Here is a 16521-nt window from a genome sequence, read left to right as displayed (position 1 = left end):
TCCCAGCTTGGTCTTTAAGCCCCATTATTAAGAGAGTTAATCATCTGAACCAACACTGGACTCTTTGGCACCGGAGAGGTGAGATGATAAGAGGACTGGAGAACAGCCAGAGAGAGAGAAAGTGTTCAAAGGTCTCTTTCTACACTTTATTTTCCCCTTATAATGTTAGTCAAGGTTTCTTATAACCTAATTCGGTTTTCCATGACATTCCAGCCTGTCTCTGACCTTTACTTTATCAAATGCTCTCTGCATTTGAGCTGAATGTGAAATCGTGATACTTACATGAACGAGGGATTTTATCTTGTTAAAAACAACTCATCTCTCTTCCACGATTCTGAATTGATTCGGAAAACTTGATAGCATCGAATGTCCGTTAAGAAACGAGTGTTTCGCTTGACTGTGCGGATACACCTGCCAGTGTTTCAGCCTTTTCTCTTATAAAAATACTGTACATACAGTACCAGTCAAAAGTCTGGTAACATTACTATTTTTAATGTTTTTGAAAGAAGTCTCTTATGCTCATCAAGCCTGCAGTTAAAACAAAAAACAAAAACCAAAAAAAAAACAGTAATATTATGAAATATTATTACAATTTAAAATAATGGTTCTCTTTTTTAATATATTTTAAAATGTAATTTATTTTTGTGATGCAAAGCTGAATTTTCATCAGCAAGGACTCCAGTCTTTGGTGTCTTATGATCCTTCAGAAATCATTCTAATATGATGATTTGATACTCAGTTATTATCAATGATGGAAACAGTTGTGCTGTTTAATATATTTTTTGGGAATACTTTTTTCAGGATTCATTGATGAGTAAAACGTTAACAGCATTTATTCATTAAAACAGCATTTATTCAAAATAAAAACATTTCTAACAATATAAATCGTTACCATCACCTTTTATCAATTTAACGCATCCTTGTTGAATTAAAGTACTAATTTCTTAAAAAAAAAAAAAGTTATTGTTCCCAAACTTTTGAACGGTAGTGTATATTGTTACAAAAGATTTCTATTCTAAATAAATACAGTTCTTTTTAACTTTTTATTCATCAAATAATCCTGAAAAAAGTATCTCAGGTTATAAAAAAAATATTAAGCAGCACAACTGTTTCCAACATTGATCATAAATCAGCATATTAGAATGATTTCTGAAGGATCATAAGACACCAAAGACTGGAGTACTTGCTGATGAAAATTCAGCTTTGCATCACAAAAATAAATTACATTTTAAAGTATATTAAAAAAGAGAACCATTATTTTAAATTGTAATAATATTTCATAATATTATTGTTTTTTTGTTTGTTTGTTTTTTAACTGCAGGCTTGATGAGCATAAGAGACTTCTTTCAAAAACATTAAAAATAGTAACGTTTCCAAACTTTTGACTGGTACTGTATATATATAAAAATACTTATACAGTATAGGCAATGAAAACAAATGAAACAGGAACTAAACACAGGAAACAGAAACACAGGAACAATAGGAACAAAACTAAACTTCAAAATAAGAGTCAATTAAACAAGACAGGGGAACACAGGCCAGGATCATGACAGCATAAAATGATCTGTCGAATGAGAAAAAGATTATTGGATTATGTCTGATTATTTCAGTCTTTTTACTTTTTACTTACATTTTGTTTTACTTGCCATTCCTTTGTAATGTGAAATTCATTTGTCTGTGAAATTTACTAGCAATTTCTGAGTGAAAAGTGCTTCACAGTAAATCCTACATAATAATTTTTTTCAGTGTATTTACTTGTATGTTTTGAAGCTATAGTTAGATAACTCTTAAAGGTATAGCGGAGGATGTTTTACTTCCTGGTGGGTAGTCTAAACTATTGGTCCTCCTAATTGTCAATCATTCTGGTGAATCAATCAAACTTTTCAAAAAGTGGAGAGGGCGGGTCTTATCTAAAATTTGGAAAGATCCTCCGCTATACCTTTAACATACAATTTTTTAAAATTCATAATTATATATTATAAAATAATATTTTAAAAATTATAATTCTTTTTAAAGTATGTATAGTTATATAATTAATTTATATAAGTAATTTTAATAAAATCCATCACATAAAAAAGTGACACAAAAAAGCCTTTAACCTCATAAGAAAAGAAATGTAGATCAAGAATCGATTTAGAATTGAATCATGATTCAATAGTCATATTCATAGGCTATACTTTAAGTGTGTTTGAGGCCTTTTGTTGGAAGAGTATCAGTTTTGTTTGTGTTTTTTTTTATCATAGACTTTTTTTTTTATATAGAGTAAACAGGACAGAGCCTGTTTGTGTGTTTAAGATTAATCAGGGATTTGAATTAATGAATCATCTTTTATCATAATAACATTTGCAAACACAACACAAACCCACGGCCCGCGGTCCGTCATTAGATCCCATGCTGTGCCGTGACCCGTTAATAGAAGCTAATGTGCCTTACAGAGTGTTAATTTGGGGTGAAACGAACTCTTTCTGTGTGTGTGTGTGTGTGTGTGTGTGTGTGTGTGTGTGTGTGTGTGTGTGTGTGTGTGTGTGTGTGTGTGTGTGTGTGTGTGTGTGTGTGAGACAGTCAGATAAGAGTTATGAGCTGGACTGCGTGCCATAGGACGGGTCAGTGGGCATCTAATGAAGGCATTCCTTAATAATCCGACACTCGTGCCATTGTCTTTTTACTGTGTGTGTGTGTGTGTGTGTGTGTGTGTGTGTGTGTGTATTAGTGTAATGTTAGTATCCGGTATATGTATTGATGACTCCAAGGATCGATACGTCCTGGGTTACGACCCATCCATTATGTGCACGTGTCTGTGTGTGTGTGTGTGTGTGTGTGTGTGGTGTGTGTGTGTGTGTGTGTGTGTGTGTGTGTGTGTGTGTGTGTGTGCTGTTGAAGATCTCTGCATTTGTGCTGGACGTGAAATTGTGCATTAACAAGTGAATTTATATTTTAAAAAACAACTAATCTGTCCATCAACTCAGTCGTTTCTTTGTTCATTCATTCATTACTTTGTTATATTTCCATTCTTTGTCTGTTCATTAATTCAGTCGGGCTCAATCTGTTCACTATCTGTTTCTCTGTTCTTTGATTCATTAGTGTGTTGATTTATCCATTCATTCATTGATTTTTGTTCAGTCGTTCATTAGTTTATTACTTAATTCATTTATTCCACCATTTGTTCATTCATTACTTTAATTCATATGTCTGTTCCTTCATTTATTCAGTCATGTTCATTTGTTCATTCATTAGTTTATTTGTTGTTCTGTTCACTTGTCTGGGTTCTTTGATTAATTAATTGTAGATTGATTCATCCATTCATTATTTTGTTCATTCTTTCATTAGTTTGTTGTTTTATTCGTTCATCTGTTCATTTGTATGTTCATTCCTTCATTAGTTTAACTGATTGTTCATTCACATTCATTTTTTGTTCATTAATTAGTTCATTCATCCATTCTTGTTTAATTCTTGTTTAATTTATAATATACTTGTTCCTTCATTAGTTTATTTGTTGTTCTGTTCACTTTTCTATTACTGTGTTCTTTGATTCATTAGTTCACTGATTGATTCGTTCATTCTTATGGTTGTTGATGTTGATGTAGTTTATTAGTTAGTTTGCGCGTTGCTAGTTTGTTTGATCATATCTTAATTTGTTCATTTATTGATGTAATACAAGTTTGTCTTTTTGCCTCTTCATTTATTTATGCAGTCGTGTTCATTTGTTTGATTGTTCATTCATTAGTTTATTGATTGATTCACTTGTTCATTCATGTTCATAAATTTTTTTCATTAATTCATTAGTTTAATAGATCATTTTTGTTCATTAGTTAGTTCATTAGTTATTTGTTCATCTGTTCATCCGGTGTTCTTTCAGTAGTTTGTTAACTGATAAATCTGTTCATTCATGTTCATTAATTTTTATTGATTCACATATTCTTTCATTTGTTCATTGATTAGTTCATTCATCAAGTTTCAAGTTTCAAATTCATGACATGTTTGTTCTTTTGTCTGTTCCTTCATTTATTCACTCATGTACATTTGTTGTTTCATTAGTTTATTTGTTCTGTTCATTTATCTATTGTGTTTACTTTCATTCATTCATTCGTTTGTTGATTGATTCAAGTATTTGTTCATGTTCATTGATTTTTGTTCATTCACCCATTTGTTCATTCATCCAATCTTGTTTGTTTACTCATTTATCTGTTTATTCATCTATTCATTTATTCATTCTTGCCTCAGTTAATAAATTCATTCATTAGTTTGTTCATTAACAATATATTTGTTCGTTTATTTGTCACGTTCATGTGCTTGTTTGTCCATTCAATAGCTTTGTCCATTCATATGTTAATTGATTTGTTTGTTGACATAATCTCTCATTAATTTCTTCATTCATTCACATTTGTTCATTAGTTTATAGTCATTCATTTGTTTGTTTGTCCATTTATTTATTCATCTGTTCATTCATTTAATAGTCCATTCACTCAGAACAAAGAGGACGAATGCTAGAGAGAGTTTAAGGGAGATGAAACGTCATGTTTATTTGAACTTGGAAGCTAAAAATAGGCATCAGTTACTCCATTAACCAGGGATCAGTTCGAGACAAGCGTAAGATCCTGTTTCATAATGAGACCCGAAAGCAGGCCTGCACCAGCCTGAGCGTGTGAAGCCTCTCCGGACCCGAGCGAGCTCACAGACGAGAAGTAGAAGAGGCTCTGAGAAATCTGATATTTGTGAATAAAATTGGCGTAATGGGAGTTTCTGTTGCAAAAGTTCATTCTGCATTATCTATTCTAAAACATTTCATTGTGTTTCAGTTATACTCTACCATTCAAAAGCATTTTTGTTTTCTTTTTATGTTTTTAAAAGAAGTCTCAGGCTCACAAAGGCGGTATTTATTTGTTGCAAAAATGGCAATATTGTGAAATATTATTACAATTTCAGCTGTATTGATGAAAAGGTGAATTTTCAGCATCATTACTCCAGTCTTCAGTGTCACATGATCCTTCAGAAATCATTCTAATATGATGATCTGCTGTTCAAGAAACATTTCTGATTATTATCAATGTTGAAAACAGTTGTGCTGCTTCATATTTTTGTCGAAACCGTGATAAAAAATAAAAAAATTCCCCAGGATTTTTTGATGAATAGAAAGTTCAAAATAACAGCATTTCTTTGAAATAGAAATATTTGGTAACATTACTTGTACATTTTGAACAGTAGTGAACATAACTTATAATTCAAGATGTGCTGATGAATCCATCATCTAATGGCACGTTAGAAAGGCATCACTCTGTTTCCCCACTCACTTCCTTAAAGTCATCATGAAATCTAAATGGACAGTTCTTATTATTGCAGCATTTATTATAAATGATTTATCTGTGCACATCTTTTTTTTATTATTCTTGCGCCCTTATAATCTTTAATCAAAATCCCTCCCTCCCTCTTGCAGCGTCATCTCGTCTCTTCTCTGATGATGTGTTCACTGGCGTGAGGGCGGAGCAACCTGTCACTTACATGAGATCGACCAATAGCAAACCACAACCATCCAATCAATTCCCCATGACAATATCAAGTCCCGCCCTAATTATTTTCTTGTTCGAGAAGCCGTTTCACTCAGATAAACATCACAATAGGGAAGAAAAGACTATCACAACTTCCATTTCATGCTGATTTTAAGGCTCACGCTGTCTGTGTTTTTGTCCCAGGTGATGATGACTTCCTGTTGGGTTTGGGAGAGCTGCCAGAGACCTTCCCGAGCGATCCGCCGGAACCTCTCCCACACTTCCTCCTGGAGCCGGAGGACGCTTACATCGTCAAGAACAAAGCTGTCAATCTCTTCTGCACGGCCACGCCAGCCGCACAGATCTACTTCAAGTGCAACAGCGAGTGGGTCCATCAGAGAGAGCACACCATAGAGGAGCGGGTGGACGAGACGTCGGGTCAGTCACACACACACACACACACACACACACACACACACACACACACACTTCATTCACCATCACTCTCGTTTATGGGTCAGAAACATTATGGCCTTTTCTGAGGTGCAATAAAAACGTGATAGCTCTGGTTTATTTATGGTTTCCATTGCTAAAGGTGCTGTTAGAGAGATAGATAACCCCCTCCCTGACACATACTGGTTTGTGTATTTTTATGTAATGTTATCAGAGCTCTCAAGGATTTTATTTTTTATATGACTGCTATGGACACTGAGATTAAGGCTAGTCACCAACAACTATGGCCAGAGACACAACCTAGATGACTGACCGTCACTGAATGTCAAATCACAGTGATTTATACAATACAGATTGTATTGAAGCAGCTTCATGGTAGGGTGACCACCATCAAACAAACCAAATGTGGGACGATTATAAGTTTGTGTGGGACAATGTGGGACATGTTACCAAGACTAAAACTTAACCTGAAACTGTAATAAAAACATTTGTATTCTGCCTTTCAGCTGATAAAAATTATTTGTTCTTTAGTCCCTTCCAGAAAACACCATTACATCACAATGTAACACGTCTTTATTTTACATGTAATTTAAATTCAACATCACTGAGCCCAAAGGCAGCAGGCATCATGCAGATCACTATTTTTGAAACAGTTCTGACCAAGTCCAACTAAAATCCAACAAAATAAATAATGAACAAATAAAATATAAAACAACATGAAATTAGATCATTGACAGTCTTATAGCCTATATTAAGAATATATTAAACCAAAAACTTTCATATTTTTTGAAAGGATGTGAATTAAAACAACCGCAGTAGGCAACAAGTTGATAAATTCTGTTCAATTTAAATTTACCGAATTATCCATTTGTTTTCTGACAGGGAACGCATGGAACGAATCACCGGTCCACATTTTGATTGACAGCCGTCACAACCTACTAGTGACCGTGTTTGTTCCTTTGCTTTCAACCATTGGATAGGATTTAAAAAATGGCTGTTGTAATAGCGCTGTTAAATATAGGTGAATAACTACGCCGCAAAAAGAATAAATAAAATGCTTTCTTAAAAAGGCAAAAGAACGCATGCACGTTTTCTTAATATGCTAATTAAAAACCAACAGACTGATGAAATTGCGGGACATTTTCTCAATATGCGACAAGGGGTGAAAATACTGTGCACAGTGCAAAGCGGGACAGGTGGTCACTCTACATGGTGATAAACAGGAAAATAACAGTTGCACAATTCATTAATTATGAAACAAATTCAGTTTCAGCTGTAAAGCAGCTCTACAGAAGTCAAGTGTCATCATTCAGCATCAATTATGAAACAAACTCAGTTTATCTACTGTATAAAGTGGCTCTACAGAAGACAATAGTGTCATTATTCAGCTCAGTTTAGTTCAATAACAGTGTCAATGTTCAATTCAATTCAATTCACATTTATTTGTATAGCGCTTTCACAATACATATGTTGCAAAGTTATCAGTCTGCTTTGCAGCAGAATTGAATTCTGTTTGCATCATTGATAATTATTTTCCTGTTTATTGTTTGAAGCTCTATGGAAATAATTGACTTGACTTTATCCAATGCAATTCAGTTCAAATTTTGTTCTCTTCCAATAGTGGCAGTAACGTAATATTAATTTACTTTTAAACAGATGATACAAAAGAAACAAGATGATTAGACAAATAATAAGATATTCACTCCTAAAAATAAAGGTTCTTTACTGGCATTATGGTTCCATGAAGAACCTTGAAGAACCATTGCACAAAAGGTTATTAGGTTATTTAAAGGCAAGGCGAGTTTATTTATATAGCACATTTCATACACTATGGCAATTCAAAGTGCTTTACATAGAGAGGAATAAAAATAATCACAAAATAAAAGCAAGGAAAATTCAAACAGTTATTCAAAAGCTTTACATAGAAAGGAATTATAATAATCACACTATAGCAATTCATAGAGCTTTGCTTAGAAAATAGACACAAAATAAAAACAGGGGGAGTTATAAAAGGAATTAAAAGAGAATGAAAGATTCTTCACACTAACAAAAATGCTTTTTTAAAAGCTTTTTTTCATGTAGACTTACTCTTAGGAACCATGGTTTATGGTTATTCGTGGCACCTTTGTTTTTTTAAGAGTGTATGAGTAAATGCCACTGTCTGTTTGTTTTTCTGTCACAGTCCTGTGGCTCAAACAGTGTCACATGGCACTAGAAACAGCATAGGTTCAATCCACAGGGAATGCATGAACTGATAATATGTATTACTTACGACGTACTTGTAGAAGCTTGTTTCCGCCGCTGAGAAAAGAGAGTTTATATCACACAATTCTGAGAAAACAATTGCGAGATAAAAAGTCGCAATTACCTTTTTTATTCTGTGCTTCCATAGTGTATACCTTCAATGCAATGTCACTTCATGATAAAAGCGTTTGCCAAATGCATAAATGTCTTTTTGCACACTGTGAGAACAGAATACAAAGTAAAAGCCAAGAACAGTGTGTGATCCAAGTCCACTTTTGGTGATAGTCGAAAGATAAAATGCTACAATTCATAGTTGAAAGGTGCAATTACAGGTGTAAGTCATTTTTTTCCCCACTTCCAAAAATGTTTAAAGGTCCCATGTTGTCAAAACTGAAATTTCCTGGCTATTTTCATGATAACAGAGGTCTAGGTGCTGTGAAACTACCATATAAGCTTCAAAACAGTCGATCCACAGACAAATGCACACAGCCTGCATAAAGTAGCTGTGCCTTTTCACGAGCCGTTGTGCCTTCTGTATAAATGTGATGTCAGAACTACTCAGTCCCATCCCAAGCACTGCCCACCGTCACGAAACTACATCATTGCACATGCTTCCGAACAACATTAATATAAGAGAACAGTGGCTGATGTTTATTTATTCAGAAATACCACAGCAATTTAGTTCAACCTTAACCATCTGTTCTGCACTGTTCACAAGTGACCGCTTCGTCAATCAGGCTCAGTTCAATGCTGGTTTTTCAAAGAAGCTCCTCCTCAAAGATGCTGCAGTCCCTACAGTTCATAGTTTTACAAGTTTACCTTGGACGTCAATTGCAGTTTATGTTCTCGCGTTGTGTGGGCATCCTTGCAGATTCACCACAAGTACAACTTTTACAGAAAAAAAGTAACATTTTAGAAAGAAATTGTAGCACATCAACTTACTGTATCAGTCAGGGCCGGAGTGGGGCCACTTTTCAGCCCGGGAGTTTCAGGCCCAAGACCGGCCCACTTTTTCCACGGTGAAATTCCAAATATTAGCACTTTTTCCAAATTGGATAAATGAAGCAACAGTTCAGCTTTTACTATTGTGTAGTTTGTATTAATGCCATGGTTCAACAAATAATGTAACGGTTAAATAATAATTCACTTAGACTTTATAAGAAGCAATTGCGACTTTATTTCACACAATTCTGACTTTATATCTTGCAATTCTGACTTTATAACATGCAATTGCGACTTTATTTCACGCAATTGCGACTTTATTTCACGCAATTCTGACTTTATATCTCGCAATTCTGACTTTATAACACGCAATTTAATTGCGACTTTATTTCACGCAATTCTGAGAAATAAAGTCAGAATTGCGAGATGTAAACTCGCAATTGTGAGATAAAAAGTCGCAATTATCTTTTAAAATGTTTTATTCTGTGGCGGAAACAAGCTTCCATACCTCCTGGCCTCTTCCTCCCATCCATCCTCCCTGACGCGTACCGTTACTGTAGGGCCGGCCCAGCTATCGGTAGGCGCCGGCGGTGCCGCGGTAGCCTACCTGAGGGCTATGGAACCAACCAACTGTATAGGAGGGGAGGGGAGAACTCCCTCACATGGTACAACCCATGCAGAGGCCGCACGCTGCGGTGTCAGAATGCGGAACGTGTGTACCCTAATGTAACTAACGTGACAAATGTGAAAAAAAATTAAATAATCCTCGACCGGCCCAAAAGTGAAGCGGCCCACCGGGAATTCTCCCGATTCTCCCGATTACCCACCCCGGGCCTGGTATCAGTAGGAAAGCAATAGTTACATGGCTTACTGCATTCGGTGTCTGTCTGCTAACGTTACATATTATAAAGCAGATAAGTGTTTCAAAATCAGTGTATAACTAGCTATTAACATACATATTTTGGAGATTCAAATCGAATTTGACAAAAAAAAAGTCTGAGTTTGTTTACAGACAGTTTAAATTACCGTTAACGTTAAATCTGCGTGCACTAATGGTAATTTTAATACTCTTACAATAACGCCGAAAGTAAGGAGGTGGTTGTCTCCTGTCGTCGCCGATTCGGGATCTGAGTCCGGCTCGAGCATATAAGGCCGGATAACATTTCCCATCAGCAATGTCAAATCATTACAGGTGTTTTATTTACTTTACTTGTGAGCATCACCAAGCCACAGCAGGCTACAGCATACATGACCCTAGTTACCTGTGGTTGGCCTGGCCGTGCGTCACTCAGAAAACAACAGGCCAATCAGAAGAGAGGCTCATGAATATTAATTAGACAGGCCAAAATCAACCTGTTCTTGGCAGAGCTCCTGAGAAAGTGGCTATAAAAATATATATTGGGATGGTTTTTGGTACTTATACCGCAAATATATATTCTTAAGGACATCACAACCTAAAATAAAACTTCAGAAAGGTGTACAATATGGGACCATAGACTGGTATGGGACCTTTAAAGAAATTTTGAACTTGAAGTACCATCATATAAACAGCATGAGTGCTGCAGAGCTGATGACAGCAGCAGAGAGACTAGTGCTGCGTATTATTAGCATCATTGGTTGCTGTGTTGTTTTTTTTAGGAAGATGATTAAATGATAGACATCAATTGAAGATTTGTAATTATTTACCATCCCTTTGTGGCCAGGTATAGTGAATAATCTGCTAGATTATCTACTAATCAAAATGTTGGTGTCGGTAAGAAGTTTTACTGTTTTTGAAAGAAGTCTCTTCCGCTCAACAAGGCTGCATGTATTTGATCAAAACAGTATAAACAGTAATATTGTGAAATATTATTACAATTTAAAGTAACTGTTTTCTATGTGAATATATTGTAAAGTGATCAAAGCTGAATTTCAGCATCATTACTCCATTCCTCAGTGTCACATGATCCTTCAGAAATCATTCTAATATGATGATTTGCTGCTCAAGAAACATTCCTGATTATTATCAAAGTGTAAAACAGTTGTGCTGCTTCATATTTTTGTGGAAACCATGACATGTCAGGATACAACGTTCAAAAGAACATAATTTATTTGAAATATAATTTTTTTTGAAAGATTTTTTTAAACGTCTTTTCTGTCACTTTTGAGTCCTTGCTGAATAAAAGTATTAATTAATTTACTGACCCCAAACATTTGAATGGTAGTTTATGAACCTGTTGTTGACTTTAACTAGCTGACTTGAATGAGAAAACTAGCTGTAGAATAATGTTAATGTTTGCAGCAGCACTGAGAATACAACATGTGAGAATTAAAAGGAATCCAAGCATTTGCGTTCACGTATGGGCCTAATGTTTGCTGTTGAGGAAACACTGCTGTGCATTTCGAGGTTGGGAAAGCTAGCAGCCCTCCACTAACGTTCGATCATTAAGAGTGAAAATAGCCTGTACTGGCTGAGGCTGAAGCACAATCACCTCACCGCAGGAGAAACCGACACGAGCCGCTCTCGGTGTGGGCGAGCGAAGAGCTCAATTCATTACGCAGAGGTTAACAAGCTCCTATTGAGCTAATGACTCTAATGGATCTTTGATATCAACCCGCCGCAGTAATTCTGCTCTAATATCTCTGTGGTGGAAACTTTACTGTCATAATCACACCTCGGATATTACTCGGGGTCAGAGCGTGTAGTTATTATGGGACCGGCTGCTCTAAACACTGTCGTGGAACTTTATCGAGGGGCCTTAATGTGCAACAGTTAACGTTTATCATAAAAAATGATGGCGTGTGAGAGAGAAAGAGATTTAGAGAGAGCGAAAAAGAGCAAGAGAGGTATAGTTTATGCTTTTAATTTGATTTTCACTCTCATGGTTGGTTCAGGCCTGTCTTTGTTCGCCGACTAGCTCCCTCTGGCATCGCTATGTATCTCTATTTGGAGTGGTGTAATATCGTTATGAATCAATTTCATTGTTCATTTTGGCAATTGTGGGTAAACAAGGTTAAATCTGTTCCATGCCATGAAATGCTGGTGTGTACTCGACTCATAGTGTGTTTGATGAGTGTTTTGTGTGTCTGTGTATATATAGTGCATAAGATTCAAAATGAGACCATTATCTGGTTCAAATAGAAACTACTACTGTGGTTTTTGTCTCGTATGGTCTAGTTTAGAGCTGACATGAAACTGAAGTTGCAATAGTCTTTTCTTCTCTATTGTGAGAGTTTAACGGCTTCTCGAATAAGACCAAAATTTAGGGCGGGACTTGATTTTGTCCAAAGGGAATTGATTGGATGGTTGTGGTTTGCTATTGGTCAATCTCATATGAGTGACAAGTTGCTCCGCCCTCGTCATCAGAGAAGAGAAGTGATGTCGCTACAAGAGGGAGGGGAAGTTATTTTGATTAAAGATTACAAGGGCACATGAATTAATAAATAAATAAATATTAATGTGCATGGATACATTATTTATAATAAATATTGCAATATAAAAAAAAAAAAAAAAAAAAGGTCAATTTTGATTTCATGGTGACTTTAAACAGATGTATTAACATGTTTACGCAATATAATGCCATTCAGAAACACATTCACAAAGTCAAGTAAGTTTCCAGTGATTTCTGGAAATTAAGACTGATCATTTATTATGTGGTGGCTAATAGTACTAGGACAAATATTAAATGAATTTAATTATTAAAATATTTTGGACTTTTGGAAACAATTTTTGAAATCAGAGACAGTAATTAAATATCTTGTTCTTAATGATCTCATACTCCAGTATATACAATACTGTTAAAAAATTTGGGGTCGGGAAGTACAGTACATATACAGTAAAAACAAGAACTGTTTTCTATTTGAATATATTGTAAAATGTAATTTATTCCTGTGATCAAAGCTGAATTTTCAGCATCATTACTCCAGTCTTCAGTGTCACATGATCCTTCAGAAATGTTTGTGATAATTATTCACATGCACAATATAAGCGAATAACACAGAACAGTAAAGAGAGTGAATGGTCCAGATTAATTTGCCGTGTCTCTGTTCTTGACAGATGTCCCAAAGAGAAATTCAGCAGGGATTCAGTTCGGTGCCAGTTTTAAATTCATATTCACAATAATCCAAAACAAAAGCATGTGTGCTTACAGATCTTATTGTGAATGCACCACATTCCATTATTGCCGTCATTGATTTTCTGCCTGTTTTTATGTGTGTTTGTGTGCATGTGCTTTGTGTGTCTTTTTATGCTTGCAAGTCAGTGCTCTATTGAAATTCATCCAACAGTCTATTGTTAGGGGTGTTTTTAAGGCACCGTTACTGTTGCTACTGCTCATAGTGATTGGAACAAACCTCTTAATGTTAAGGTTCAGTGCGCTTGAGCTCCAGGTATGAATAATTCCTCAAATCATGTGTGTTGTAGGAGAGGAGTGCTGTTACTTTACTAACTTATAAAACAATAAAACAGGTGAAAACATCAAACAGACTTACATTGAAGGAGGGACCCGTAACTAGAAAATCACAGAGGCTTGACCAATAAGCAACCTGTCAGTTTTGCACTACACACTTTTTCTTCAGAAATGTTAAGATCTATTTATATTTTTCACTAATAGTCACTTAACATAAAGGGCCCTATCTTGCACCCAGCACAATTTACTTAGGGGTGACCCCGAATAGTCGAAGATTCGATGCTTCGATAGGAGGAGCCTGATTCGACTACCGATCTCACGGTCGAATCTTCGCAGATGTGTTATGAAACGAGGATCATATGCCACTTTGGCTATATAAGGGTGCTCAATGTCTGATTTCACATAGAACTACCGGATTTCTGTCAATACATTAACATTCAGCCTATTATGATAATGCTGTATATAAAAATGTGCAAAGAAAGAAGCTTTTAATAAATATTTTTTTAACGTGCGTGAATAAATCCAAACACCCCGTGACAGATTTAAGTTTCACTTTCAATCCGTGACCGACAGAGGAGCGTCTTGGCGGCAAGGATTTAAATTTTTAACAATGTCTGGGATAAGAAAATCTAAAGTGTGGATGTACACCATCAGAAAGGATATTCTCCAAGGCTGGATTTAGCATCAGGAAAACCCAGAATATGAACGCAATGCGTTCCTCCTATAGTAAAGCATTTTCATATTTTAATTTAACTGTTTTCGGAGATTAAGTCGTTAAACGTTTTTCACGTTACGTGTTTTAGAATGTATTTTATCCCCGCGCACAATTTAAAAAGACTCCAACGGACACAGACAGCGTGAAAGACTGGATTTGTTCTCTTGATCAGGTAGGGTAGACCTACAAGTGATTTCAAAACTTTTCAGCTGGTTCTAATTTTATTTTTGGATGCTGTGAACATTTTTAGCTAAAAAGACTGCCACTCCAGTTTAGCATTTATTGTTGTTTCTGCAGTTAAAAAGACAAAGTAGAAAATTCTGGCTACTATCGTTATTTTAATAATTTCTTTATTTTAATTTTATTTATTGATCTGTCAGGGTTATCTAATCTAACTATTTGTGGCTTGTGTTTTGAATATATGTTCCCCTGCACTTTAGGCATTTTGCACACATTTGCTCCTCATCTTGTGACTTGATTCTGATTTATTTCGTTTTGTATTTTTATTTATTAGAAAGGTATATTCTGTTCTAATTTAATTTAGTAAATTAATTGTTTATTTTTTCGGTGCATCGATGTTGTGCTGTACTTAGAGCCTGCTCGCACAGGTCATTTAGCCGATTTAATTTGATTTGCATGTGAAATGTAAATCCTGTCTGCAGTGTGGACTTTCTGGAGTTATTAATGTTATTTCTTAGTTTTATTGATCCAAAATGTTTTTATACATTTTCTTCTATATCTTTGTGTGATTTTCTGTACTTCGCGGCTTTGAAATGTTAAAGCCCCGCCCCCATACACATGATTCGACTATTAGTCGACTATAGGCAAGACTTGACGATTCTGATTCGACTATGAAAATCCATAGTCGGGGACAGCCCTAGTACACCGACGCATGTATCATTCCTATTTTGCACCCGACGCACAGCGGACTTTTCCCCTCGGCAGACGCACGTCGGTAAATTAGGGAATGAAATTGCGCTCCTGGGGGCGGTTCAGCGAAAAGAGGAGGCGTGTTCCGGCGCAAACATTCCCTGGTGCTATTTTGCAGTTCCAGAAAACAATTTCGCTACCCTGGTAATCCAGTTCTTGCGAGAGCACAAGTTGAATTTGCTCAGCGAGTTACTGTGGCGTCGAGTAATGATGCTCATTAAATATGCCCTTATATCTGAGCTGCACCAATCACATCGGGTTATCTGATCTAGAGGTGAGCTAAACAGATGACGACAGCGCTGTGACGTCGAAGTCATTAGTAAACATTGCAAGATGGCTATGGATGAATACCAGTTGTTTGAAACGGCTTTGGCCGCTACAATGAACGAGTTAGACTTGGCTTTTCATCTAGAAGAGGAAAAGAAGACGCCGCTCGAATCGTTCCTTTATAAGAAGTGTGTTTTTGCTGTTTTGCTGACCGGATACGGTAAGAGTCTAATCTACCAGTTAGCTCCGCTGGTAGCTAAGCGTATAGGGTTTATTGTTGTGATTGGTCGTAGTGTTATCCAATTGTGTGCAGTGAGATTTTCAAATACATGCTTGGTGCCGCCCCTCGAGCTGGCCAATTTTCATTAGTCGACACCAGACCATTCATCTTTTAGATTTAGGTCTGGATTTCCAGGCTACAATTCCGCCACTGACCAGGAAAAACCTAGTCTAAAGTCAGTGGCGCGTTTTCAGTGGCGCGTTCAGATGCTATTTTAAGGGCGCATGCTTGGCCATAATGTAGCGTGTGCCCAACGCGCATACACTTTGCTTCTCTACTCTACACAGACGCAGGCAGCAGTTCCCATTTTTGCAAACCATACATAATTACAAGGAAAAATATTCCACACGAGGGAAATCATTGTGATGTCCATGAAGATGTAAAAAAACAGGCATAAACCTAGCTTACACATTTACCCAAATTATTATACGCCTGTTTAACCAAAGCTAATTTGGGTGTGTTTCTCCATCCCCATACAATGTCACTTCTCTGTGTTTTACGGCCCTGACGAGAACATCGGTCTCCTCGGCTGTGAACCGCTCCTGGCGTGCGCCTGGCAAATCCGCCATTATAATAGCAATCCACCATGGAACAAGCTCTTAAAGGGAATGTGAGATGACGCTGTGATTGGTTTATTTCACGTTATGCCCAAACCACACCTATGAGTAATGAAGCTACTTCAGACCAACTCATTTTAGATTTGCGTCGGGTGCAAGAGCCATTTATCCCGCCGGTATAATAGCAACAGCGCCCGAGATCCGCCCACAAAGTTACTTGCGTTTCACCTTTGATTCTTGTGTTTCAGATTGTTAAAATAGG

The 16521-nt window shown here is 36.3% G+C and overlaps 1 protein-coding gene across 4 annotated transcripts in view; it reads left to right on the top strand.

The window, feature by feature from the left end:
- unc5ca (unc-5 netrin receptor Ca) overlaps positions 1-16521 on the top strand; it is a 181469-nt gene that overhangs the window by 50062 nt on the left and 114886 nt on the right. For all 4 annotated transcript variants that reach the window (XM_082171066.1, XM_082171065.1, XM_082171068.1 and 1 more), the window contains exon 2: positions 5688-5921. In XM_082171066.1, coding sequence (XP_082027192.1) covers positions 5688-5921 — 234 coding nt within the window. The remainder of the gene's footprint in view (positions 1-5687; positions 5922-16521) is intronic.

The sequence above is a fragment of the Leuciscus leuciscus genome (genome assembly GCF_965113295.1).
Source record: "Leuciscus leuciscus genome assembly, chromosome: 5".
In the NCBI taxonomy this organism is placed as follows: Eukaryota; Metazoa; Chordata; class Actinopteri; order Cypriniformes; family Leuciscidae; genus Leuciscus; species Leuciscus leuciscus.
Note: the sequence above shows the minus strand (reverse complement) of the source record. Positions and strands in the feature narration are given on the sequence as shown.